Source organism: Leopardus geoffroyi, chromosome A3 (assembly GCF_018350155.1).
Source record: "Leopardus geoffroyi isolate Oge1 chromosome A3, O.geoffroyi_Oge1_pat1.0, whole genome shotgun sequence".
NCBI lineage: Eukaryota > Metazoa > Chordata > Mammalia > Carnivora > Felidae > Leopardus > Leopardus geoffroyi.
Genome location: NC_059336.1, coordinates 29,579,725 through 29,605,292, shown reverse-complemented (window position 1 = coordinate 29,605,292; position 25,568 = coordinate 29,579,725). Strand labels below are relative to the sequence as shown.

The following is a 25,568-nucleotide window of genomic DNA, read 5'->3' as shown; positions in this document are numbered from 1 at the left end:
AGAAGTTATCCCAGGGAAGAGAAAAGATATCTGGGGGTCCATTCGAACCACCTCAAGGATGTTCAATGCTTACCTCATTCTAAAATTGATCACGCAGGGGCCCCTGGCAACTCAGTCAGTAAAGCGTGTAACTCTTGATCTCGGGGTTGTGAATTTGAGCCCCACGTTGGGTGCAGAGATTCCTTAAAAAAATAAACTCTTTAAAAAATAATAATAAAATAAAATTGACCATGCAGTGGGAAAACAGACCTTAGAGGTTACTCTGGCCAAAGTCTTCTAGTCCATCTTCAAGGGCATGAAGCTTTATTGTTTTAGCTTTCACATTTGGATCCAGAATCCACCTAGAATTAATTTTTGTGTATGGTGTGAGGCAGAGGCCAAGTTTAATTTTTTCATCTGAATATCCAGTGGACTCAATGTCATTTATTGAAAAGACTCTCTTTTCCCCAAATGCATGGCACTTCCCGTTTTTCTGGGAGAATTTTCTTTCTGGAAGAAGAAGGGCCCTGCCAATATAGGTACAGCTGGGGAGAAGGGCATTTTGCAGAAGTCAGGAGGAGGGCTGGTCAAAGCTGCTGCCTAGCTCTGCTTGAGTCAGGGAAGCCTGTCCACAGTGGGTCCTGCCTGAGCTACACGCAGCCCCAAAGGTCGCCAGGTCCCCAGGGTAGGATGCAGAACACAGCAGCTGGGTTCTGTCGGGAAACCGGTGGCAGGAAGGCAGAGAACTTCCTGGAGATGCTCCTTCTCTAAAGGGCTAGGAGTGGAGGCTGTTGGTGGCTTGCCCATATCCCTTCGGACTTACAGTCCAGTTCCGGTACCTGCTTGCAACATCCTACAACAAAAGCCTAACTGCTGGCTTTTTCTGTGCAGATGGGAGGACAGGCCAGAAGTGCCAGAGGGGCAATCTCCTGGGAGCCAGCCTCAGGCAATTGCACAGGAGGCCTGGAGCATCAGTATCCCAGATTCTTTGCCACTCAGGTGGGAAAGCTCTGAGTTGTGTTCTACGCTGTCTCCCAGAGTTCTCCAGCAGGGCACTTGTCTCAGGTTCTGCTTCTAAGGGAACCCAAACTAAGACAAGTGGGAAAGAACATCATATCAGCCTGGCCTGGGCCGCTGTAACGAAAAACCATAGACTGAGGGGCTTAAACAACAGAAATATATTTTCTCGCAGTTCTGCAAGTTAGAAGTCCCAGATAAAGGTGTCAACTGATTTAGTTCCTGGTGATTTATAAGACATCTCTTTGTGTCTTATAGATGGATACCTCGCTGTGTCCTCACATAGCGGAGAGAGAGAACTCTGGAGTCTCTTCCCCTTCATACAAGGACACCAGTTCTGTCAGGTCAGGGCCCCACTCTTCCAACCTTACTTAACCTTAATCACCTCCTTAAAGGTTCTACCTACAAATACAACACACGGAAGGAGGGGTTGGGGCTTCAGTGTACGAATTTTGGAAGGACACGATTCAGTCCAAGGCAAAAGCATCATTGATTTAGAACTGCCTGCTGCACGGGAGGGAGTGGGCAGTGTTTCATTTGGATGGGGGCCTGAGCACAGTGTTGAGGTCTTTGAGGACAGATAACCCATGTCATTTGTATCAACCACAGAACTGGAGTGTGACCACCATCCAGCCACCACCTTCGTCCAGTGCAGATTACAGTTCTGCTGGCGTCCAGCCTGCGAGGGCCTGGGGCAGTGGGAACTGCTTGGAGCCTGATTGGAGCAGGGCCTGGGCTGGCAGGCTTTAGGGTTCTGCAACACGGGCTGGGAGCAGAAGTGAGGGGGAGGCCAGGTGAGCACTGAGATGACCAGAAGTCTACCCCTGTCATGGGCCTGTCATGGGTGAGATGAATCCCCAGGTATTGGCCAAGAACACAAGGGAAGGGAGTGAAGGTCTCTGAATGCCATGAACACCCCATCTGCCTTGGCAAGGGTTTGTCCAGAAGACTGCAGGGCCCGTGGGTTGGGGAAGGACAGCGTTTCCAGAGGCCAGAGGCCAGGAGTACAACCATGAAGAGAGTAAAGCCTGAGGCCTGAAGATGGATGTTGGGCTCCCTGGACAGTGGGTCAAAAAAAAATGGCTTCCAAAGTCAGACAGCTAGACCTGTGGGATCTAGGGGACACATCTCAGGGAATGGCGGGAATTCATCCTAGGAGGGGTAAATGAGCCTGGGCATCTTCCCACTTTACTATCCCTCCTCCCAAACTCTGAGATAGGAGAGCCAAGGGTGCCTAGGCTTGGGGAGGGGGGTGATGGGGACTTGCTCGAAGAGGCAACCTCAGGACCAAAAGCTTCCCTACCCTGCCCTGCCCCAGGGAGGCCCTGCCACCTCCATTCAGAATGGATCTCACTTCTGACCTTGGTACAACTGAGCAGTGTTTGGTCTGCTCTGCTCTGGTTCCCAGGAAGTCCTCTGACAATCCCTGCCTTGGTCCTGGCCAGACAGCTGGGGGTACTGAGTTTTCAGTGGCCAGATCGTGCTCCTCACCTAAGCTCTTGAGGCGGAGCCCGTGTCCTAAGTCCTCAGGCCTGTTAGCCTGCCCACCACCCCCACCAATACCTGAGAGCAAACACGGGTTACTCAGTTGAACGCTGGGGCTGTTGAAGAAGCCCAAGGTTCAAGAAGGCTGCACGGGGACACGGCTGGGAAGGGCCCCAGGAGAGCTGCAGAACCACTGAGAAAAGCAGACCCACGCCAAGGAAGCAGGCAAGAGAGGCCGGGCGGCCACCTGCATCTGTGTTTATTGTTCTGATTTCTCCAACCTCAGCAGAGCAGAATATGAGGCCGGTGGCAGCAAGGCCCATTCCATGGTGCTATGAGGCCGGCCAGAGTCATGTGCGTGTGGGGCCAGAGTCCACAAGACAGCCACTGGAAGGAAGACCCACAGTTCGGGGGGCTTGGCACTCCCTCTTCGGCACCCTCCACGCCAGAAGCCCCCAGTGGGATTGGTAATGTGGCAAGCATGAGTGTGCAGGCCTCAGAGGGAGCAGCCACGGGGGTTGAGAAGCCACTGGAAGCTCCATGGGAGCCTGGGCAGGCCTCCTGAGGCCACTGGGCACCACCCTTTGCCCCGGAGAGAAGTTGGGATGCTGGGCCAGTTGTGATGGGTCAGACACCAACAGGACCTCTCCCTGAGCTGTCCTCTTCCCCACAGTCCCCATCCCCGGCTCCTGCCACCTGATGGTCTGGTCTGCACAAGGCCCATCTCTTCCAGAGGAACCGACCCAGTAAGGCCCAGCATCCCAGGACCTCGGGATGCTCTCCTGCCAAGAGCGTCAGCACAGTGCTAGGCCTTCAACCGGCCCCAAGAAGGGGAGGTGAGAGAAGCCTGTGGGGCTGGAGGCCTGAAGCACAGGGAGGCCTGTTCAGGCCCCTGGGTTGATGTCTGCCCGAAGCCCTGGCTCTGCATCTGTCTGTGCTGCCATCCGGGACATGAGTGTGAATCCCAGAGGGCCCTCCAGTCCGGGCTCGGTGGGGGCAACACCCGCAGACCTGGTGGGGAGAGGGAGAGAAGAAGGTCCTGGAAAAAGGCTGGTTGCCAGGGGACCGGAAACCACTTCTCTCCACTTGTTCAGCTTCGGCCACAGGGGGTGGGGCTGTGTGGCCCCAACAGCTGTCTAGATGGGCCCTGGAGAACGGAGACTCGGATCCCAGGTCCCCATCCTTGCAAGTTTTTTGGACAGAGAGTCTATCCAGGGCCAAAAGAGGAAGCAAGACTGAGCCACAGACCTACCGTGATTAGGAGTAGGCCAGGCCCTGGAGCCCCCGGGCTGAAGAGTGGAACTTGTCGGAATCTTCAAAAGGCTGGTCTGCCGTAAGCAAAGAGAGGAACTGTAAGCTCTGGGCGGTCTGGGGGCCTTATCTGCCTGTGTGCCTCCGGGCAGGGGACAGCATGCAGGGCACCGGCACTTTCTGAGGGCAGAGCTATGGGGAGCCTTGCAGGGATTCGGTCACTCCTAGTCCTGGCCTGGGGTCAGCACTGCAGACAGTTAGGTGCAGCTTGCCCTTCAGACCTCTCTCAGGGGGTGCAGCCCAAGCCCTTGCTGGCCCAACTTCCTCAATTGAAAGAGGGGACTCTGGGCTCCTCTTCCCAGCCCTGCTGCTTCCAGAGGGCCTGGGTCAAGGTGAGGAGACAGAGTGCCAGCTCAGGAAAGAGGTCAGCCCCCTGGAGTACTGAAACCTAATGTGGCAGCAACATATCTCCCTCCCGTATGCCCACAAAATTCATCACTTCGGTCACCCTCGCCCCTGCCTAAACCCCTGCCCTCCATGATCTCTCTGCTGGTAGGAGAAATCAGTGGCCCTCTTCTCCCCAACCTTCACATTTTAAGCTCCAGACACACTCAGGTTAAGAAAAATTATCTAGAGGCGCCTGGGTGGCTCAGCTGGTTATGCCAACTCTTGACTTCAGCTCGGGTTATGATCTCATGGTTCGTGAGCTCGAGCCCCAAGTCTGGCTCCGTGCTATCAGCGTGAAGCCTGCTTGAGAGTCTTCTCTCCCTCTCTTTCTGCCCCTCCCCAGCTCGTGCGTGCCCTCTCTCTCCCAAATTAAGCTTAAAAAACAATTATTCAAAACGTGGAAACAGGGCAAAAGAAAAAAAAAAAAAAAAAAAAAAGACTGTGCCCTTTTAAATCATCCTAGAACATTCTCTAACGAGCCTATCCTAAAAGTCATCTTATTCTAGAGGATGTGACTCTTCCTGACTCACTATACACTGCTGGTCAGGGCCCAGCATTGTTAAGTTGGATGCTGACTTGAAGGAGATAAATGACAGATGACGACCATTTCACTAATGGCATGTGGGAGGGGTGACATAGTGTCAATTCTACATCTATAAAATGGGGGCGGGGGGCGCCTGGGTGGCTCAGTCAGTTAAGCGTCCGACTTCAGCTCAGGTCATGATCTCACGGTCCATGAGTTCGAGCCCCGCGTCGGGCTCTGGGCTGATGGCTCAGAGCCTGGAGCCCGCTTCGGATTCTGTGTCTCCCTCTCTCTCTGCCCCTCCCCCCATTCATGCTCTGTCTCTCTCTGTCTCAAAAATAAATAAACATTAAAAAAATTAATAAAATGGGGGCGGGGAAGCTGGGTTGAACCGTATTTAAGGTCAGTCCCCTTCCCTCCCACCAGTGACCCAGTTTCTCAGGGCGGTGTATGCTACCCTCTCGTGGACACCAGGAGGCATAGGTCAAAGGCACGCAGCCTGTGTGGGGTTTCTCCAGCTCCGAGTGTTGGGTCTTTGTTCTGTGCTCAACCAGGTGGGGATGGGAGTGGTTTCCAGACCTCCTCCGAGATTCGAATCTTCTCGTTGGCCACGTGGCCAACTGGCAGTTTCAGAGTGGTGACCACCCCAAGCTATGAGGCCTAGGGAAGTGGGTTCCTGATGGACTTCCTGAGACCCCCGCAGAACTCCCTTCTCTACACCCTCCAGGGAAAACCGGCCAACCAGCCCTAGGCTCTGGTGAGATGTGGACGGAGTGGGCCCCTGAAGCCCCCCTGCTCCACCAGGCCATAGCGGGGCAGCGTGGATCACCCACCTGGAAGCCCCTCTCCTTGGGCTCTGGGGCAGGCCTGGGGTGGGGAGCTGGGTGGGCGCAGCACGGGGGCGAAGGCGCTCCTCTGTTTGACAGCGGAGATCATGTTGACAGGCGAGAAGGAGAAGACGCTGGTGGTGGGGGCAGCGGCCGGGAGGGACATGGAGGAGGCAGCGGCCAGCGGGGGGCTAGAGGGCATGACTCCGGGGCGGGGCGGGGAGGGGCAGGCGCAGCAGGGAAGGCGGTGGGAGACACAACAGGGAGATAGCACCAGAGTGAGCAGCTCAGTTGGGGCCCCGGCATGGGCAGTGGGCCCCACGTGGGCTGCTGACCCATGGGAGGGGGGGGGCTGTGAGGGTCCGGGGGAGACCAGTATAGGGCGGGGTCTGAAGGTAGGCTAGGTGTCTCTGGGGTCCCGGGCTAGCACTCGCCTCTCTGAGGGTTCTACAGACCCTTTCTCAGAGCTGTAAATGACAGGGCCAGACCAGCTCAAAATAAAAGGAAAACCAGAGTACTCAACAAAACCAAATATTGGGAGGTGCTCCCCAAGATGAATGATGAGGAAGTGATGGAAAAGAATAGGTCAGGGTTCCTGCTGAAAGCCACTGGGATTCTGAGATGCTAAGAAACATTCATGGACTTTGGGGTACTAAGGTTAGAGTCAAAGATCAAGGTTCACAGCAGAGCTGGGGCAAGTGGTCAGGGATGAAGTTTGGGGGTACACACAGGTTCCTGTTACAAAGCTCCCCCCTGTAATCTCAGCTCACAATATAAGCTAACTTTCTCTACACATATGTTTCCCTTCCCAACCCCTCCCCCTGCCCCCCCACCCCCGGACACTTTGTTCTCTTTCGACCTAATGCAATTCCTTGTCATCTCCGGCCTGGGCCCTGGAGGCCTCCTATATCCCCCTCCTCCAACCAGTCGATTTTAAACAAAAACAGAGATCCACATCCTTGGATCTTCTTGTTCTCAACCTGCTGGCCATCCAGGGCTGTAGCCTGTTCACCTGGGAATAGCCGGGGAGCCTCCTCCTCACAGGCTTTGCCTGCCCCTCCTTTCTGTGGCCTCCTCTCCTGGGGGCTTCTGCCCAGGGCATCTCTGGATACTCCTTTCTACATCCTCATCTGAACCCGACTCCCTGCCTCTCTCTTCTGCACACCAATAAGGCTGTGATGTGAGTGTTGTCCAAGTGGCTGGCATGGGGTGGGGGTGGGGGCTTCTCGAAAGGAACCAATAGCTTGAGAAGGCTGCCTTTGGCATCTAAGCACACCCCCACTCCCCTTTTGAAAAAGCGATGCCTTCAACAGCTGTCCCTGTTCCAAATGTCCTCAGCTTCATGGATCACCATCTCTTTAAGACAAGGCTCACTGCTAGCTGATGAGGCCCATGGAGCTCCATGAAGGGCCTGAGACGAATGCCAGAAAAATGTACTGTATCTCTCAAGGCTGGGAGCTTACAGCCACATATTGTAGTTTGGGTAGTAGTGGGATCTGTGGGCCACACTGAGAGTTGCTGGTGGCCAAAGAAGAAGACCAAGGGGAGGCCCAAGCAGACAGCCCCAGACCCTCTGGCTGGGGCAGTGCTGGATGTCATTCCAGGCATGTCCTGGCAGACTCCATGAGAATGATACCCCCCTCCCCCCCCACCACCGAGCTGTGTCACATGCCACTGGGAGTGGATGGGGACATGGGTTAGTACTGGTCACAAAATGGGACCAACCCTGAGGCAAGTCCAGGGTATCCCCAGCTAATGCTGGAAGCAGGGGGTAAGCAGCCCTAGAATTCTGGATCCTCTGGCTGAATGGGGGGAAACCCCATATGGGGTGGCTTCTGCCCACTGGGGCAGTGTGTTCCCCACTGCCGACTGCACTGTGAGTACGGTGGAGGGAAAGGGCTGGTATTCCAGATCCCGCCAATATGAAATTCAAAGGGCACCCAGAGAGTTTGTAAGAATGCTGTCCCAGATCTGAAGGAAGTGGGAGAGGCGGAGCCTGGCCTGAGCAGAGGTCCAGGAGAGACAGGGGTCTTAGTAGGGACAGTAGAGGTTCACGGCCTGTGTAAACACAGACATATGGGGCTTCAGGTCCCAGAAGCTGAGCCCAGGCCATCAGGAGAGTCAGGCTCAAACCCACAGCCAGAAAGAGCAGTACCCAGGATGGAATATCATACACTCTTTCTGAATTGTGTCTGGGCACTTCATGCACAGTGCCCATTCAGATCTGAGAACAGACCCTAGGCAGGGGTGATACTGATCCGGTTCTACAGAGAGGAAATTGAAGTTGAAAGAAATAAAGTAACTTGTTGAATGTCAGACACCTCCTGATTGGGACTTTCAAACCCTGTATCCATCTGTCTGACCACACAATTTGCCTGCTCTTCCCAGCCGGATTGCAGGGAGCCACAACTTCCCTCCTCTGACCCCTGTTTCTCAGACCACGGGGGACAGACAGAAGCCCATTTGGATTGAGCCATTAGTTCCCTAGGACCTCCGGCAGGGGCGCCAGCCTCCTCCCAAAGTCCCCGCATAAGATGGAAAGGTGGCGGTCTGCCAGGTTTCAGCAGGATGTCGGTACCCCCACCCCCCCAGTCCCGGTAAAGGCCCTTTCAAGGGGAGCGGAGGGCTAGAAGCGATGCGTGCAACTGGAATCCTCAAAGAATAAAGGTGCGAGAACTGCCCCGGCCCCAGGGCCCGGGATGTGCAGCCAAGGGGTGGGGTCGAGGGGCAGGCGTCCCACAGGTCACACGCAGAGACGGCCGGCCTGGCTCACAAGGGCAAGGCCAGGGTCGACCGTGGTGAGACAGTCGCCGGAAGCCCCCCACCCCCCTGGGGCTGGGAGGGGGCAAGGCTGAGCCCCATGCAGCTCCCCGGGCAGGGGACACTCACTGGCGAAGGGTGAAGTGGCCGTTGAGCCATTGAGGAAGCTAGGGGACCCGGGCACGCCGAGGCCGGCCACGCCCGGCGCCCCGTAGCTGCCGAGGCCCGAGCCGAGGCCGCTGCCGTAGCTGCTCTGCTGCGAGCCGGGGCTGGGCGCGAACCCGCGCGGGGACGCGCTGCTGCAGCTGCGCGCGTAGCCTGCGAGAGAGGGCGGTCAGGGGCGCAGCGCGGGCGGGGACCCGGGGCTGCGCTCAGGGGCGGCGGGACGCACCCGGCTCCGGGCCCGGCGTGGCGTCCCCGACGGCGATGGCCAGCGGGCTGCTGAAGGCGTTGATGCCCACGACGGCCGGGTGTGGGTGGCTCGGGGCCAGGGGTCCCAGCGGCGCGGGCGCGCGGGGGGCGCTGTACAGAGCCTCGGCCACGTCCGCCGCGCGCTTCAGGAGGAGCTCCTGCGAAGACAAGAGCGGGGCACGGCCGGGGCAGCCGCAGGCGCCGGGAGGGGGACAGTCCCCGGCCTGGCGGCGCGAGGAGGCGGGCGGAGGCGCCATACCTGGTTACTACTGGGCACTCCGTACAGGGCCTCCGCCAGGTCGGCCGCCCGCTTCAACAGCACCTCCTGGGGGCGGGGGAGGAGACAGCGGGATGGAGGGACAGCCCCGGGGTGGGGGGTGGCAGAGGGGCCGGGCGTCCCCTCCGCCCACCCACCCCGCCCCTGGGGCCACAGGACTCGCTCATCCCCGGTCTGCTGCGCCCCGCTGGGTACCTTGGGCAGCCTCTCAGGATCTCCGGGGTGTCTGGGGATGGCTTTCTGTAGCCTCTGGAATCCGTAGTCGATGGTGGGCTCATTCAGGGCTGGGGAGAGGGGCGGCGTTTTGGAGGACCCCCTCCCAGCGCGCTCCGCAGGACCAAGCCGGCCGGCAACAAGTCCGGGAGCCTCGCTGCAGACCCCCTCCACCAAGCCTGGCCCAAACCTCTTGGAATGCTCCGGGCACACGGGTCAGCAAGGTTCGGTTCGCGGAGTTTCCTCAGTTCATTTCTTTGCTCATTCATTCAACAAATATTTACTGAGCTGGGCCCTGTGCCAGGCGCTTGGCATTAACACACAAGCACCATCCCATCCCATCTGTGGTTCGAAAAATGCAACTGTATGTACGTATTAGCGTCTACAGTCCTAGGGGCAGGACTGGAGGGAGAGTTTTCTGTCTCCATTACCAGGAATAACATATTAATTACAAAAGTAAAACACCCCAACAATCTCCATTTATCACAGCTCAGGTCACAGCATGTGACCATTAGAAGTTTGCCGGTGCGCCAGGGAAAGGACTGGCCACATCCAGGGTTCTGCAGAGGAGGCAGCAGACTCCTAACTAGGCTCCCCAGGACTTCCTTCTCTCCTCCTCCTGGCCTGGCCAGGACCAACTCACCAGCCTCAAGGCCCTACCCACTTTCTTCACGCCAACTCCAGATTTAGTGAATTTCCTTTAGTTTCCCCCAAAGTGTAAAGCACGCACTCATTCCCATGTCTTTGCATTTGCCACTCCTTCTCCAGGACTGTCTTTCCTTCCCCATCTCTGCCTCCCTATTCACCCCTCCCGTCTCAGCCTGAGTCCAGTTAAGCCCACACTCCCTCCTAGAGGTCCTCCCCTCCCAGCACTCCGCGTGTAACTCCACTCACCTCACACTTTGTTCACTGCTAGGGCCACCCCTACCCGCTTAAGACCGTAACTCCCTGACGGTAAGTATGGCTACTGAGTGTCGGGTGCTGGGAAGGGTTAGGTGGTTATCTGCAGGGAGGAGGATGGGGAGAAGTGGGTGGCTGGGACAGGGCAGGAAGATGAAGGTGGAGAGGGTCCTGGTGGGTAGTCAAATAGAGCCAGGAGGGGGGATTCGACACTCCTGTCTTGTGTTAACTTCTCGCCCTTGCTTCCTGCAAGGGGTATATTGGGGGGCGGGGCGTGCACCTGCTTATGCCCACGTAGAGTGAAGACTGAGGTGGCTTGGGGAACCAAGAGACCCAGGGAAGATTAGGGAGCATCGAGCCTATTTGGGGCACCTTTGAAATAAACATGCCGCTGGAGATATTCTAGACCCTGGGGAATGCGTGTGTGTGGGGGGGGGGGGGGGGGGGGGGGGAGGTGTCCTGGCGAGGAGGTCCTAGGCAGGGGGAATGTCCCGACGGGGCTGAGACTGCGAGCCTGGGAGGGGATTGAGGAGACCTAGGCCAAAGAGGGAAACAAGCTCTGAAAAGATCCTACCGCTCAAGGAGCGGTCACGTGGTTTAGGTGGGGAAGAGGCGGGGCAGCCGCTTAGGGGGCGTGGCCACACGGTAGGTATTGGCTAACCACGACCCGGGCTCTGGTGCGCTGGATGGAACTCCTTCCAGCAACCCTGGGCCTCTCTGCCCCCTCCCGCACCCCCCACCTGACTCCTTACCTGTGTAGACAAAACGGCCTGGGGCTCCCTTGCAAAACTGCTTGGACTTGTAGGACAGGGTCACCTCCACCACCCCGGGAATGTGCCGCGGGGGCGTCTGAACCCGTATGGCGTGGGGCGTGATGAGCTGCGAGGGGAGAGGGGAGGCCTGCGGGTTCCAGCCCGGGGCGAGGGGAGGGCCCAGCCTCGAGGCCAGGAGGGAGACTGTCGGGGGTGGCCCACCTCGCTCCACACGAGCACGTTCCCGAACACGACCTGCAATCCATCGAAGAAGTTGTCGCCGATGACAATGACGGTGGCGCCTCCTGTGGTCCAGCCCTCCCCGGGGCTGATGGCCTTGATACAGGGGGTGGCAGCTGGGAGGCAGGTGAGGAGCCAGATCAGGGGCCTGCACCAAAGTGGGGGCTGGGGGCTGGCTGGGCTCGCGGCAGCGGGTGCTGGGCGGGGGGGGGGGGGGGGGGGTCCTGACCTTCAGAGGGGTCCAGGCGGCGCGCCCTGCGACCATGCTTGGAGTTGTTGTGCACAAACATGTTGTCAGACACGGCCAGCACGTGCCCATCCACGCTCACCGTCGTGGACACCACCACCTGTGAGGAGAGTGGAGGCCAGCCTGGGTGAGGCCCTGGGGCGCTCCCTGGTGGTGGTGGGGGGACTGTTGTGGGGAACAGGCAACTCGGTGAGAGTGGGTGGCTGGATGCTGGAACTCAGAGTCATTGGCAGGGGAAAGAGCTCCCCCCAGGGGCTGAACGGTGGAAGGGGGAGGCAGCTAGGTCAAGTGATGCCCCGGGACACACGGTCTCTGGCTGCCCAGGGAGGGGAACCCCACGAACTAGAAAAATCAAGAGCGCTGAAAGAAAACTCTGGCTCGTTGGGCAGAGTGCCTACTGTTCTTATTATACACACCCGCACCCCAGGCTGTATCCCTGGAGCTCCAAGGCTGGAATGTGTCTTAGGCTAGTGGGAGTGAGAGTTTTGACTGGGGGTGGGGCGGTGGGGAGGGGGCAGCATCAGCCTGAGAAGCCATCAGCAGGAGCCCCCCCACCCTCGGGAGGAAATCGGGGCTGCCTCCTTCTCTCCCTCCCACCCTTCACTGAGAGGGGTGTGCAGGTTGGGGATGTACTAAGGGCAGCTGCTCTCTGCTTCACGCTATGCAAATTAGCTGGGTCGTTAATCATGTAAAAATGTCACAATTAGCATCTCCTTAAGTGGGACTCTAATGAAGCCTCCCTTGGCAGCCAGCATAAGTTGAGATGGAGCTGCCCCACCCCCAGCAGGCACCAGGCCCTGAAGCACTGGGCTGGGCAGAGATCTGCCGTGGGGCTTTTCCCAGGGTGGCGGGACCACAGCCTTCCCCGCCCGCCCCATCGGGAAAGGGTGACCGGATGCAAGGGGACCCCTCTCCCAGACCCACCTGGAAGCGGCGCATGTCTCGGGGATTCCCTGCATTCTTTAGGCAGTTCTGGTTGCACTTGAGGAAGAACTTGAGGAAGAACCTGAAACAGTATGGTGGGTGGGCTGAAGGGTGGAGGTAGGGGGTCTGGAAATGGATGAAGATCCAACTGTTCCCTTCCATGCCCCTTCCTGGCGGGGTGACTCCCCTCTGCTCACACAAGGCACACATCCCATATTCCCACCACAAGCTGCATATATACAGAGTGCCTGAAACGTACCGAGTAGCCCCTTCCCAGCAATTAATTCACGACACGGATTATCCACCCCTGCCCACAAAGTATATACTCATCACGCTTATCCAAATATGTCCATTATATATATGATATATATACCCATTACTCATGAATTATCCCCACTCCACAACGTATATGCCACAGGTAATATGTACTCACATTTACCTGTAAACTTACCCCACACCATGTATATTTGTCATTCTGCATGTGCATCACACATAAAAGTGCATTCACCTCACACAGCACATCCCTCCTCCTGAGTATACTAACACACACAACGTATACTCATGATAATACACCCATTATATATACCGCATATGCCTGATATACTATTACAAAATATGGCCGTCACACACAGTGTATACCCACTATACTCAGGGTATCCTTCAGAGAGCATATATGATACATGTTCCACATATAGCCTATAGTCATCATACACATATGGTATACTACTCACACACACAGAGTCTATACCCATCACATGCAGCATATGCCCATCCTGTACAGTAGATGCACAGGAAGAATATGAAAGTATATATTAATATACCACTTTGTGTTGTATATGATTACCCAAAATACACTCACAGCAAATGCTGTGTAGTCATCACATAGAGCGAGCAGATCACCCTTCCTCCTTCATAGCAGACCCCCCCCCCCAAAAAACAAATCCCTCTTGCACACAGATCTCGCTCACACGTAGCAGATTCCCTGCCACGGCACACCCCCCCCCCAAACAGATCTCCCTTGCACGTGTTCTACATCTGTTATACACATAGCAAAAAGCTCATCAGGCAGAGCCTATACCCATCACATACCACAGCGTACCTGTCAGACCCGAGGCCGTACAGATACACAATGAGTACCTTCTTTTTTACACACAGCAATCGCAAAAAAAGCACAGTGTATGCCCTGATGAGACTGGCTTTTAGAGAAAACACATGAGAAGTTGGTCCTCTGGTCCTTTCAGGCAGTTGGCTGGGAGGGTGGGCCTCGGCTTTGCCACCCACCAGCAAGGTAATCAAGGATAATGCCCTGGATTGGTGCCCTTAGTGAACTCAGAATGTTTCAATATCTGCCCTAGCCCGTTCAGGATCCTGTGAGCATCCGGGGAGATGTCCTTTCCAAACCACAGCCTGCAGGGCTAACGTCTGCAGGGGTTCGGCTCCTGGCATGTAGCCCGCCTCCTGGGCTATTCCATGGGTTCTGCCAGTGCGCTGCCTCATTGTACCATCCAACCCCCCGGGTTTTGAACCCCAAATCTGAATATCCACTTAAGTCCTTAGAGTTGCCTCCAACTCCAAAGCATGAACTTCATATTCAGAGGAAGATTTATTATAGGTTCTAAAAGCTAGTCCCTTCTGTTTCGGATTCTGTGTCTTTCTCTCTCTGCTCCTCCCCTGCTCATGCTCTGTCTCTCTCTCAAAATAAATAAACAAACATTAAAAAAAAAAAAAAAAAAGGGGCGCCTGGGTGGCTCAGTCGGCTGAGCGTCCAGCTTCGGGTCAGGTCATGATCTCACGGTTTGTGAGTTCGAGCCCCGCATCGGGCTCTGTGCTGACAGCTCGGAGCCTGGAGCCTGTTTCGGATTCTGTGTCTTTCTCTCTCTGCTCCTCTCCTGCTCATGCTCTCTCTCTCTCTCAAAATAAATAAATAAACATTAAAACAATTTTAAAAAAATTAAAAAAAATAAAAGCTAGTCTCCAAGTACTGGTAGGGGTGGGCTTCACCCCTGGAACAGAGGTGTCCCAAGGGGCAGCCACTCATTGGGAGTTGGCACCATTTACCTGGAGATGCACCTACCCCCAGGCCCTGCCTCTGTCCACGCTGCTGACACCTTACCACCTGTCACATTCCCCCACCCAGTGGATATCCTTCTGGGAACCCTTTAATTTCCCTTTCTATAGGGCCGTTACGTCAGCACACATTTCCATCCACCGTGAATACCTCCCCAAATAGTTTCATGTAGTGTAGACCTTCTGTGCACCCCTGCAGAGCATTCGGAGATGCAGATGTCTTCTATGACCCCAAACAGTGCGCATCCACCATGTAGACACCCCCCATTCACCCCTACAGGATACCTTGCATGCACACAGCTTATATGCCCCCAAACAGTAGTCAGCCCAGTGTAGATGCCCTTTATACCCCATTAGGCCACCCCAAATGCTCCCGAACAGCATATCTGCAGAGTATAGACACTCCGTTGAGTTCACATTATTTGCCATAGTAATGGTTCCCTCTATCCCTATAAGACACCCCATCGTGCAGACACCCCTACGCTCACAGTAATCACCTTATACACACCCCGCATTTCCATGACATGGTGCAGACCACTTCTTTTAAATTCCATATCCACATGGTGCTGGTTGGAGGAGGTGCTTTACGAGGTGCTAGAAGGAGGCAGGTGAACACCAGGACGGGAACAGTCCCTGTCCTGAAGGGGTGAGTGCCAGCCCTTGGATATCACTGATGGTGCAGGCTTGGGAGTGACACACACTTCCCTTACACCCGCACATGTGCCCGCTGCACCCAACTCCACTCTCAAGCCTACAGAATCCAGAGGGAGGGTTCTTTTATTCTTCATTTCATTTTAATTTAAGTTCGTTTATTTTGAGAGAGGGACAAAGAACGAGTGGCGGAGAGGGGCAGAGAGGAGACAGACTTCCAGGCAGGCTCTGAACCATCAGCACAGAGCCCGCCACGGGGCTCGAACTCACGAACTGTGGGATCATGACCTGAGCGGAGCTCAAGGGTTGGACGCTTTTCTGCCGCTCCCCTGCTCATGCTCTGTCTCTCTGTGTCTCAGAAATAAATAAAAACAGTAAAAAAAAAATTGAAAAAAAAAAAAAAAAAGAGTTGGGAGTGCTTTCACTGACTGCGCCACCCGGGGGCCCCCAGAGGAAGGGTTCTTGAGATAGGCCCAGAGATGTGGGCTCTGGCCGAGGCGCTGACTCGCTTTGTGGCCTGGGGTGTTTCCTGCATCTTTAACATCCACCTCCATCCACCAGGAGAAACAGGAGAATAGCAACTGATGGCTGCTGAGGCACCTTCCAGGGACAGCCTCTGGGACATCCTTTATTTCCGACCTCCCAAGGCTTCACTGCCGCTTCCGGCAGGGTCCCATCCCCTCTGCCTCAAGAAGCCCCCTCAGCCCTTCCACAGTCCTTGCTCAGCACGTCTTCCCATCCTTTCTCTTTCCAGTATAACTCACTTCCGGAAATAAGTCACAGACCTTTGGGTCTATACCAGTCCCCACTCCCTGTCTGGCCAGTCTTTTCTGGCCATTCTAAGTTCAGGGACTGCCCCTCCCGCAGCCCCCCCGGGGCCCTGCGTGCACCCCCATCTATGCAGACCTGCCCCAGAGCCTCTCTGTTTTTAAGCCTGGTTGGCATTACCCGCAGAGTGGTGTTGAGGAGGAAGCAGCCACACAAGGCCTGGGCCCTCCCTGGGGGTGCTGAGGGTCAGTCTCCTTTCCCCTCCCCCTGAACTTGTAGCTCAGAGATGCACACAGTCAATGCCAGCAATGGTAGAGCTGGTGAATCTCACCCACTGCCAATGGTAGGTAGTCTGCGAGGCTTCTCCCAGCCAGCCAGGGCCGAGCCAACGCAAACACCCCCAGAGAGCCTGCTGCTACCATTGTGTACCCCCTAACCCCGCACCAGCCTCAGGGGTGTTAAGAAAAATCACCCATAACTTGAAAATAAGGCACAATGATGACTACGAGTCCTTTCAAACTCATCCTGGAACAGTGGTTTTCCAAGTGTGCCTTCTGGACCAGGAGCAGCCTGGGAATTGGCTCGAAATACAGAATTTCAGGCCCCACCTTTGACCCACTGACACTCTTCAGGGGGGGCCCGGCCATCTGTGTTTTCATAAGCCTTCCAGGTGATTCTGAGGCCTCCTAAAATTTGAGACACACTACTCTAGTGCTGTCCTATCCAATAGGGCGGCCACTAGCCCCATGTGGCATTGAGCGCTTGAAATGTGGTTTGAATTGAGATGTTTTTAAAATACGCATTGAGGGGCGCCTGGGTGGCGCAGTCGGTTAAGCGTCCCATTTCAGCCAGGTCACGATCTCACGGTCCGTGAGTTCGAGCCCCGCGTCAGGCTCTGGGCTGACGGCTCAGAGCCTGGAGCCTGTTTCCGATTCTGTGTCTCCCTCTCTCTCTGCCCCTCCCCCGTTCATGCTCTGTCTCTCTCTGTCCCAAAAATAAATAAATGTTGAAAAAAAAATTAAAATACGCATTGAATTTCAATGGCTTATTTAGAAAAAAACCCAGAACGGGGCACCTGAATGGCTCACCCGGTTGAGCGTCCGACTTCGGCTCAGGTCATGATCTCACGGTTTGTGGGTTTGAGCCCCGCGTGGGGCTCTGTGCTGACGGCTCAGAGCCCGGAGCCTGCTTCGGATTCTGTGTCTCCCTCTCTCTCTGCCCCTCTCCCTCTCATGCTGTCTTTCTTTCTTTCTCAAAAACAAATAAACATTAAAGAAAGCCATACAGAATGTAAAATAGCTGACTAGTAATATGTTTATTTTTTATTAAAAAATTTTTTTTTTCAACGTTTATTTATTTTTGGGACAGAGAGAGACAGAGCATGAACGGGGGAGGAGCAGAGAGAGAGGGAGACACAGAATCGGAAACAGGCTCCAGGCTCTGAGCCATCAGCCCAGAGCCCCACGCGGGGCTCGAACTCATGGACCGCGAGATCGTGACCTGGCTGAAGTCGGACGCTTAACCGACTGCGCCACCCAGGCGCCCCTAGTAATATGTTTAGATTTATCACATGTTGAAATATTTTAGGTATATTGGGTTAAATAAAATATATTGTCACAATCGATGTTACCAGTTTCCTTTTTGTTTTTAAAAATGAGGCTACTAGAAAATTTTAAGTTACCTATGTGGCTCGCATTATATTTATGCTGCTCTAGAGTATTATGTGAACAGAGCCGCCTAAAAGTTATCTGATTTTCTAGGGGAAGGTCACTTTGACTCATATTTGGTATTGATTGGGGCCTGGCTCATCATGACCCTGTTTAATCCTCTCATAACCCTGAGGTGGTGTAGGTTTGCGATCATTCCCACTTGACGGATGAGAAAACTGAGGATAAGCAAGAATCAAGTACAAAGTCACAGTGAACGCCAAAGTCTGGATATGAGCTCGGGGCTCTATGAACCACTGATATGGACAGGCGTCATGGAAAATTCCCTCTAATTGGGGCTCTCAGAGTCCGACCCTGCCCCAGGCATGAGGCTGGCAATTAAGCCTCCTTCAAAAGCAGCCCTGAGAGGCAGGCTGTACAGGGGCACAGCCAGTCATTCGGTGCGGATTTCCTCAAGGTTACGAATTCATCAAGGTTGCAAAGGAGACTCAGGTCCCCTTGCTGCTAGTTTGGGGCCTTTGGCTGTGGTGACCGTTGCTCTTAGCCTGACAAGATTTTCGGGATTAAAGACCAGTTGCACAAGATGAACCAAGAGTTGATCCCTGTTCAAATTCAGCAAAGGGTCCTCGTGGTTCATTATTTTATTCTGCCTAGATGTTCAACATTCTCTCTTATGAAAAGTTTAATAAGGGGGCCCCTGGGTGGCTCAGTCAGTTGAGCCTCCGACTCTTGATTTCGGCTCAGGTCGTGATCCCAGGGTCATGGGATCGAGCCCCTCGGCGGGCTCCGCACTGAGCGTGGAGGCTGCTTAAGATTCTCCTTCTCCCCCCCCCCCCCCCACTCTGCCTCTCCCCCCATGCTCGCATGTGCTCTTTCTCTCTAAAAAAAAATTAATAAAAAAATTTTAAACAGTTTAATAAAAGACCAGAAGAAGAGCTGTGGACAGTGGTCATCCCGCTAATGAGGCAATTAAAGGGTAGTAATGATACACCATGACTTGGGCGCCTGTGATCTATTTAAAAAAAATTTTTTTTAACGTTTATTCATTTTTGAGACAGAGAGAGACAGAGCATGAGTGGGGGAAGGTCAGAGAGAGAGGGAGACACAGAATCTGAAACAGGCTCCAGGCTCTGAGTTGTCAGCACAGAGCCCGACGCGGGGCTCGAACTCACGGACCGCGAGATCATGACCTGAGCCAAAGTCGGACGCCCAACCGACTGAGCCACCCAGGCGCCCCTAGGCGCCTGTGATTTAAACGAAAGGTAAGAGCAGTTCACTCGAACACCTACCTTACCACATCCTGAACGTAGTGTCGCCTTCCTAATCGTTTCTAGAAATGCTCTTTATTCCTCCCTGTAAAAACCACTCGAGATGAACTGAAAACGAACCTTCCTTGGTAAGGAATATTCCTTACCACGGAAGCAAAGGTTGGGCTGAATGTGGCTCCGGTGCAAACACCTGACTTCCACGTAACTTCTCAGGGGTGACGCTATTGCATAAGGAAAGCTCCCTGGCACTTTGCTCAGAAAAGACTCAGCTGACAAAGGAACATGTGGAGGTGACTGACGTGCGTCCACTGTCAAACTCTTGGTCCTCAGGGGGGTGGAAAGCAGAGCGGGATGGAACCACTCGGTGGAAGACAGGGTCCGGCTATCACAGGGTGGGCTGCTGGATTCCCCCACCCCTGGCCACTGTGGGTGTTGCCTGTCAAAGGGCTCGTGGCTGCCCCCACTACCCTCGAATTATCGCCAGCCAGAAGCACATGCCCTGCACCAGCCCACGGCCAAAGAGAGACTGACGGCCCGCGGAGGACCAACTCCTTGTGCTTTTCCCATTCCAGAACTCCCCGAAGGCTCAGGCTGGTGCCAGACTCCAGCTGAGAGCGTCTGCTTGCTGAGCTTCTCCTGTGGATGCTGTTCCCCTCCTTCTCTTCCTAGAGCTCTCCTCCAATAAACCCCTTTCACAAGCATCCCATCCCCAGCTCTGCTTCTAGGAATCCCATCTGAGGAAACCAGGTCGCACAGCTTTGCCCCACCTCTCCCCTCCCTGCGTCCCATGAGAGACTCACTGAGAGCGGAAATTATGTTCCCACTTCCAGAGAGAAAGCTGATAGTCATTGAAAGAGCCAGACTGAGCCCCAGGACGCTTGTAGCTCCAGCACTGTTAGGAGGCAGGGAACGAACGTGTAGATTACAAATTCTGCCCAGGAGAGCTTTTCCCAAAATGATATCCACTAGCCGCCTGTGGCCATTGAGCACTTGACTTGTGGCTAGTGTGACTGAAAAACTACTTTAAATTCCGTTTCATTTTAGTTTACTTATTTATTTTAAAGTAATAGTATTATTGAAAGTAATTATTGACCTCAGTAATAATAACAGTCAGGTATTATTTTTATTTTAAAATAACCTCTACAACCCAATGTGGGACTCAAACTCACAGCCCTGAGATCAAGAGTCCCATGCTCCACTGACTGAGCCAGCCAGGCGCCCCATTGTTTCGTTTCTTTTTTTAAATGCTCATTTATTTTTGAGAGGGAGAAAGAGACAGCACACGGGCAGGGGAGGGGCAGAGAGAGAGAGGGAGACACAGGATCCGAAGCAGGCTCCGGGCTCTGAGCTGTCAGCACAGAGCCCGATGCGGGACTCGAACCCACGGACCATGAGATCATGACCTGAGCCAAAGACGGATGCTCAACCGACTGAGCCACCCAGGTGCCCCTCATTTTTAATTTAAACTGAGATAGTCCCGCGTGGCTCATGGCTACCAACTATACTGGACTGTAGAGATCAAGAAAGAGGAAGTGATGTGAATGGATACGGGAGTTGGGCCAGGGTCTTCAAAACAAGCGTCCTGTGACTACCTCGGAAAGAAAGTAGATTGGAAGCAAAGTGTAGAATAAAACTAGGTGTGTATTTCCAAGTCCAAAGCTAGCATTAGAACCTGGGATGGGATGGGGCGGGGAGGAATCCTCTGCTAATTTTGACTCCAAAGGGCTTGCCTTTGAGCTCGTGAGCCTCAGAAGAAACCGATACCTTCTGGGGCAGGATCTGTGCCCTCCACCGTTTTCATCGTCTGCCTCTCCCTGCCCCCCCCCCCTGCCCCCCCCCCCCTCGCTCAAGGACAGAGGAGGATACAGGTGGCTGGCCCATTCATTCCCTCATTCATTCAATACACCCATTTACAGAGATGTATTAAACACCTTACATGTGTCAGGCAGTGCAGTCTAGGGGTAAATAAAGTCTTAAGGAAATTACAATCCAGCAGGAAAGAGAGAAACCTGGAGTATAATCAATAAGATAGAGGGGAGGACATGCTAGATCACTTGTCCAATGGAGCCGCAGCCTTCACTCTGGAAGGGGGTCCTCGAGGTCGCATTTGATCTTGGGCACTTGGGGCCTTGAAAGACCAGAGGCATTTTCCCTGGATGAGGAGTAAGAGGCAGGGGCCCTTCGTGCAGAGGGGATAAACAGCCCTGCCCAGGGACAGGGGGCATGTAGGGCACACTTTCCCAGTGGTACCTGATGAGATGGAGGAGGAGAGCTGTGGACCAGGGCCTGGGGGCGTGGCACCAAATCCCGTGGGATCGGACCCTGTGGGTGATGGGGAGTCAGCAGAGGGGGCCTTACTGGCTGTGGCATTCGGAAGCATTTTACCTCCAGGGAAGTGGGCGCCAAAGGGCCTAGGCTAGACAAGGGATGGTAAGGGAGGAGGTTGGTGGGATAATCCAGGCCCAGGTTGGGGTGGCCCACACTACTTCCTGATCTCGGCCCGGGGCAGCAGCCAAAGCCAAGTGTCCCCAGGGTCATAGCCACCTGCCAGGCCTGGACCTGGCCTCCCTGCCATGATACCTACTTGGGGCAGAGGTGGCTGCAGCGCAGATGGGCTGGGGGACTATAAATAGCCCGGGGCGCATACATTAGCATGCCAATGCACCCGCACCCCATCCTCTATGCTAATGGCCCACCATGCGCCTGAACACCTTCTGTTCCCCTGCATGCATTTGCATGCACAATTAGCATAATCTTGTATAATTAATGAACAGCGTCAATTTTAGCTCCTAAGTAATTTGATTAACATGTTGATAGGGCACTTACTAGGCTCTCCAAACCTCAGGGCTGGGCATGGGGCCTGAGCAGAGCGGGGGAGGTGGTAGAGAGCCGGCTAAGGGGCCCCCAGCTGCCCAAGAAGAGTGGTGGTGACTCCACTTCCCCGAGGGGAGGGGTCGAGGGATGGGGGGGGGGCGCTGCTAATGCAGGCCTCTGGGCGCCCCGCATGGAGCAGCAGGGACAGGCTGGAGCAGTTACAAGGGGTCACCTGAGCGTGAAGCCCATCTGCGCCCCTGTGGACACGGACATATACACACGAGCCCTGCATGTCCCCTCAGCCTTGAAGTCCTCTGTGAATGCAGAGGTAGACCCCAAGGGAAGAACAGAAGAGGAGCAGGGATGGAGGAAAGGTAGGAAGGATGGGGAGCTGAGCGGATGGACAGGCAGATGGAATCCACAGAGGAGGGAGATGTGCCTCTAAGTAACTCGGGGATATGAAGGGGAGGGGGGGTCCCGAGACGGAAGGAAAGAAGTTGTATGTTCTTCTGGCTTTGGGTGGGTGAGCCAGGCTCCCAGAAACTTTGGCACCTCCTATTTATGGATCACGTGAGAGGCAGAGGTTGGGGGTCGGCAAGGCCTGGCACTTTCCTTAACGTGCCGAGTGGCCCCGGGCAGAGAGGACAGGAGGCTGAGTGTTGCGCCCTTCCTGTACAGAGACGATTCCATTTCCAGCCCCAGACATTCCAGGACCCCTGGCAGAGGCTCACGCTCCCCTCCTGCTCACCTCTGACTATGGCCGGAGTCAGGAAGCTTTTCCTTAGCTCTGATGGACTTTCTTGGTGCTGTGTAGGCTCCTTCTCTGGGATGGGCAATCAGGATGAGGGTGGGGTGGGGATAAGAAGTGATATTGTGGCAGGCACTGCATAAGCACATCTTACTTAACTTACAACGTCCCTTTCGGGTGGGTTGAGAGTCAGCTTCCTGTTACAAGTGAGGAAACTGAGGGAGGCGGGGCCTTGTTCCAAGTCATCTGGCCAGACGTTCCACGTTGGCTTGAGTCTCCCAACTCTGAATAGCCCTTCACTTTATGGAGAGGATTAATCATTCAAACTGCAGACAGTTTATTTGCTAGCCATCTCTCCCACTCCACCTATTATGGTCCCCCAGACTTCCTCATGTGTGACTTCTCTAATATCCTCTGGGGGCGCTGTCCTCAGCTCTACTCATGCCTCAGCATGGGGGCCACTGTGAACCTGAGCTCAGCTTTAGCTGCCCAGACGTTTTGTCTTCAGTCTTTGTTCTGAGTCAGGGGGGCTTGGGGATCCTTGTTCTCGTGATTGGCGTCCCGGCTGACATGACTCCCTGGGCTCATGGGGGGATCTCATATGAACCCCCTCTGCTTCTCTCTCCCTCAGATGTTCCCAGCTCTGAAAGGGGTGGAGTGGGGGAAGGAAGTTCATTCTGCAGGGGACCCTCAGTCCTACCTCAGCATTGACCCAGCAGTGAGGTTCCAGGACCCCAAAGAGAATTACCAGGATGGGCCCCAGACAGAAGCCTGTTTGCAGCGTCAGTGTGAGAGCAAAGAGACCCCACTGGAAAGGGTGGAAGGAGATGGGCACTATCGTGAGCTTGTCTTGTGGCTATGGAATGTTGCATTGACCATTGGGTTAAAGAGGAAAGAGCTGATTCTTTGCAGCTCCCACAACACCTTCTTATCAATTGCATTTGTCAGGTTGTGCCTGACGTAGAAATTGGGGTCTACCCACAACAGGGTAGATTAGAGCTTACTTCTGCCAGGTGGCCCAGATGTAACTTGTTTCAACAGTATCACTACAATAGCCACTGTGCACCAGGCACAACCACATGCCAGAGTGTGTTCACAGCCCATAGCTCCTCTGGCTGCCAGAGGAGGAGAATTGTAGGCTTTCCACAGGAGGGAATCTTCCCCACCCACTCCCACACCAAGCCAATCAAGGAAATATTTAGTTTTAGAGCTGTGATGTCCAATAAGGTAGCCACATGTGGCCATTCAAGTTTGAATAAATTAAAATGAAATAAAATCAAAAGTTTAATTCCTCAGTCATAGTAGCCACATTTCAAGTGGCCAATAGGTACTTTTGGCTATTGGCTACCATATTGGTCCAATAAGGTAGCCACATGTGGCCATTCAAGTTTGAATAAATTAAAATGAAATAAAATCAAAAGTTTAATTCCTCAGTCATAGTAGCCACATTTCAAGTGGCCAATAGGTACTTTTGGCTATTGGCTACCATATTGGTCAGTGCAGAATATTTCTATCCTTGCGGGAAGTTCTATTGATAGTGTTTGTCTTAAAGTTTTGCCTTGATCTCTATTTCCTTTTATCATTATATAAAGGCTTAAACAATTTTGTTTTGTCTCCTCAACTGCTCAATAAGCTCTCAGAGGGCAGGAATCATTGTTCAAACTTTCCTTTTCTCCCAAGCATCCATTACAGCGCCTGCCTCACAGTGCTCACTGATTCATGATAGAATTCAAGGGTCAGAATTACTATGACAGGATGAATGCTGGACCAAAGCCCCCAAATCACTTTTAATAGGGAACAGTATAAAATCCTGTACTTAGATTAAAAATATCAATCGTAGGGGTGTCTGGATGGCTCAGTTGGTTGAACGTGTGCCTGACTCTTGATTTTGGTTCAGGTCATGATCCTCGGGTCATGGGATTGAGCCCTGCATCAGGCTCTGTGCTCAGCATGGAGCCTGCTTGGGATTCTCTCTCTCTCCCCCCCACTCTGCCCCTCTGCCCCACTTGCACTCTCTCTCTAAAAATAATAATAAAAATCAATTGTAGAGATGGAACTTTGAGAATTGCAGAGAAAGGAACTGCAAAAATCTGTTCCGTGATAAAGCAAGAGGAACACAGGCAAAAACTATTGAACTATACTTTTTCAGACCTGTGGGAGTTAACAAAAGTTTTGCACAATCCAAGCAGTATTTATTTAAGAGAAATGGCTGGATCTGAGTAACAACAGCGATCTTTGTAGTATTTTAGTTTGCCCTATCCCCATCCCCATCTTTCCAGCTCTGCAGATTTGAAAAACAGCAGCACTGCAACCCGGGTAGCTGGGAAAACTAGCAGCCTAGAAGTCACTGGAAGGAAAAGATTAGATTTGGAGCTTCTCAACAATCTGTATTCCCAGACAACTGTCTGGCAGCTTTTTGATAACATGATTCACATGAATTGTGATTTGACTTGACCCAGAGCTTGTTTAGTGGGAAAATCCCTATAGTCAGGGTGTTTGTGGAAAAACAACAGTTGGCAATTGCTTAACATTTCTGTTCCTGGAGGCAATGACACTAGTTGGGGCAAACAACTGTCTGGCCAAAAACTTTTTTTTTTTTTTAATTTTTTTTTTCAACGTTTATTTATTTTTGGGACAGAGAGAGACAGAGCATGAGCGGGGGAGGGGCAGAGAGAGAGGGAGACACAGAATCCGAAACAGGCTCCAGGCTCTGAGCCATCAGCCCAGAGCCCGACGCGGGGCTCGAACTCACGGACCGCGAGATCGTGACCTGGCTGAAGTCGGACGCTTAACCGACTGAGCCACCCAGGCGCCCCTGGCCAAAAACTTTAAAGGAAAAAGCGGAATGAGAAGTTCATAGGGAGCTCTGAGAAGCTTTCATATATCCCTAGAGATCTAGGAGGCCATGTATATGTCCAGGGAAGATCTTAGAAGGCCCTAGCCTCTCATCTCTGGTTGATCCTGAAACCTGCACAAGCAGGAAGTAGAGGTTAAGTCAGAGTTGTAAATTGCTGGAACACTGAAGGCATGTCCCAGTACACACACAGCAAATGACCTGGCAAATTACTGAAGACATGTTGGTTTAAGGCACTTAGGAAATGCCTGTCCATTCATAAGCTAACCACTAAGCTAACTGAACAAAAACTTTAGTGGCCACACATGACAAAACTATAGAAATAGTCTGCAAAATTCACTAAATAAACAATCACTAACAGCAACAAACACTAGGAAGGAGGGGCTGATTTCCAGTTACCACATTATATTTTCAACAAAGAATTATTAACAGCAAAGTATGGTCCATGCTTGAGAAATAAAGCAGTCTATAGGAATTG

General features: G+C 53.6%; 1 protein-coding gene across 2 annotated transcripts in view; it reads right to left on the bottom strand.

Moving 5' to 3' along the window:
• Window positions 1-2,694: 2,694 nt before the first annotated feature.
• EBF4 (EBF family member 4) overlaps window positions 2,695-25,568 on the bottom strand; it is a 60,848-nt gene continuing 37,974 nt past the window's right edge. Inside the window, exons 8-18 of one of the 2 annotated variants that reach the window (XR_006703295.1) lie at window positions 12,254-12,335; window positions 11,312-11,429; window positions 11,065-11,198; window positions 10,843-10,969; window positions 9,173-9,261; window positions 8,960-9,025; window positions 8,681-8,858; window positions 8,419-8,607; window positions 5,536-5,617; window positions 3,734-3,809; window positions 2,695-3,492 (exon numbers count right to left, since the gene is read on the bottom strand). Coding sequence is in view for 1 of the 2 variants with exons in the window: in XM_045445096.1 (XP_045301052.1) it covers window positions 3,739-3,809; window positions 5,536-5,733; window positions 8,419-8,607; window positions 8,681-8,858; window positions 8,960-9,025; window positions 9,173-9,261; window positions 10,843-10,969; window positions 11,065-11,198; window positions 11,312-11,429; window positions 12,254-12,335 (1,252 nt within the window). In the remaining variant the exon portion in view is untranslated. Of the gene's footprint in view, window positions 3,493-3,733; window positions 3,810-5,535; window positions 5,734-8,418; window positions 8,608-8,680; window positions 8,859-8,959; window positions 9,026-9,172; window positions 9,262-10,842; window positions 10,970-11,064; window positions 11,199-11,311; window positions 11,430-12,253; window positions 12,336-25,568 lie in introns of both variants that reach the window. The other variant, XM_045445096.1, reaches the window with a different exon arrangement.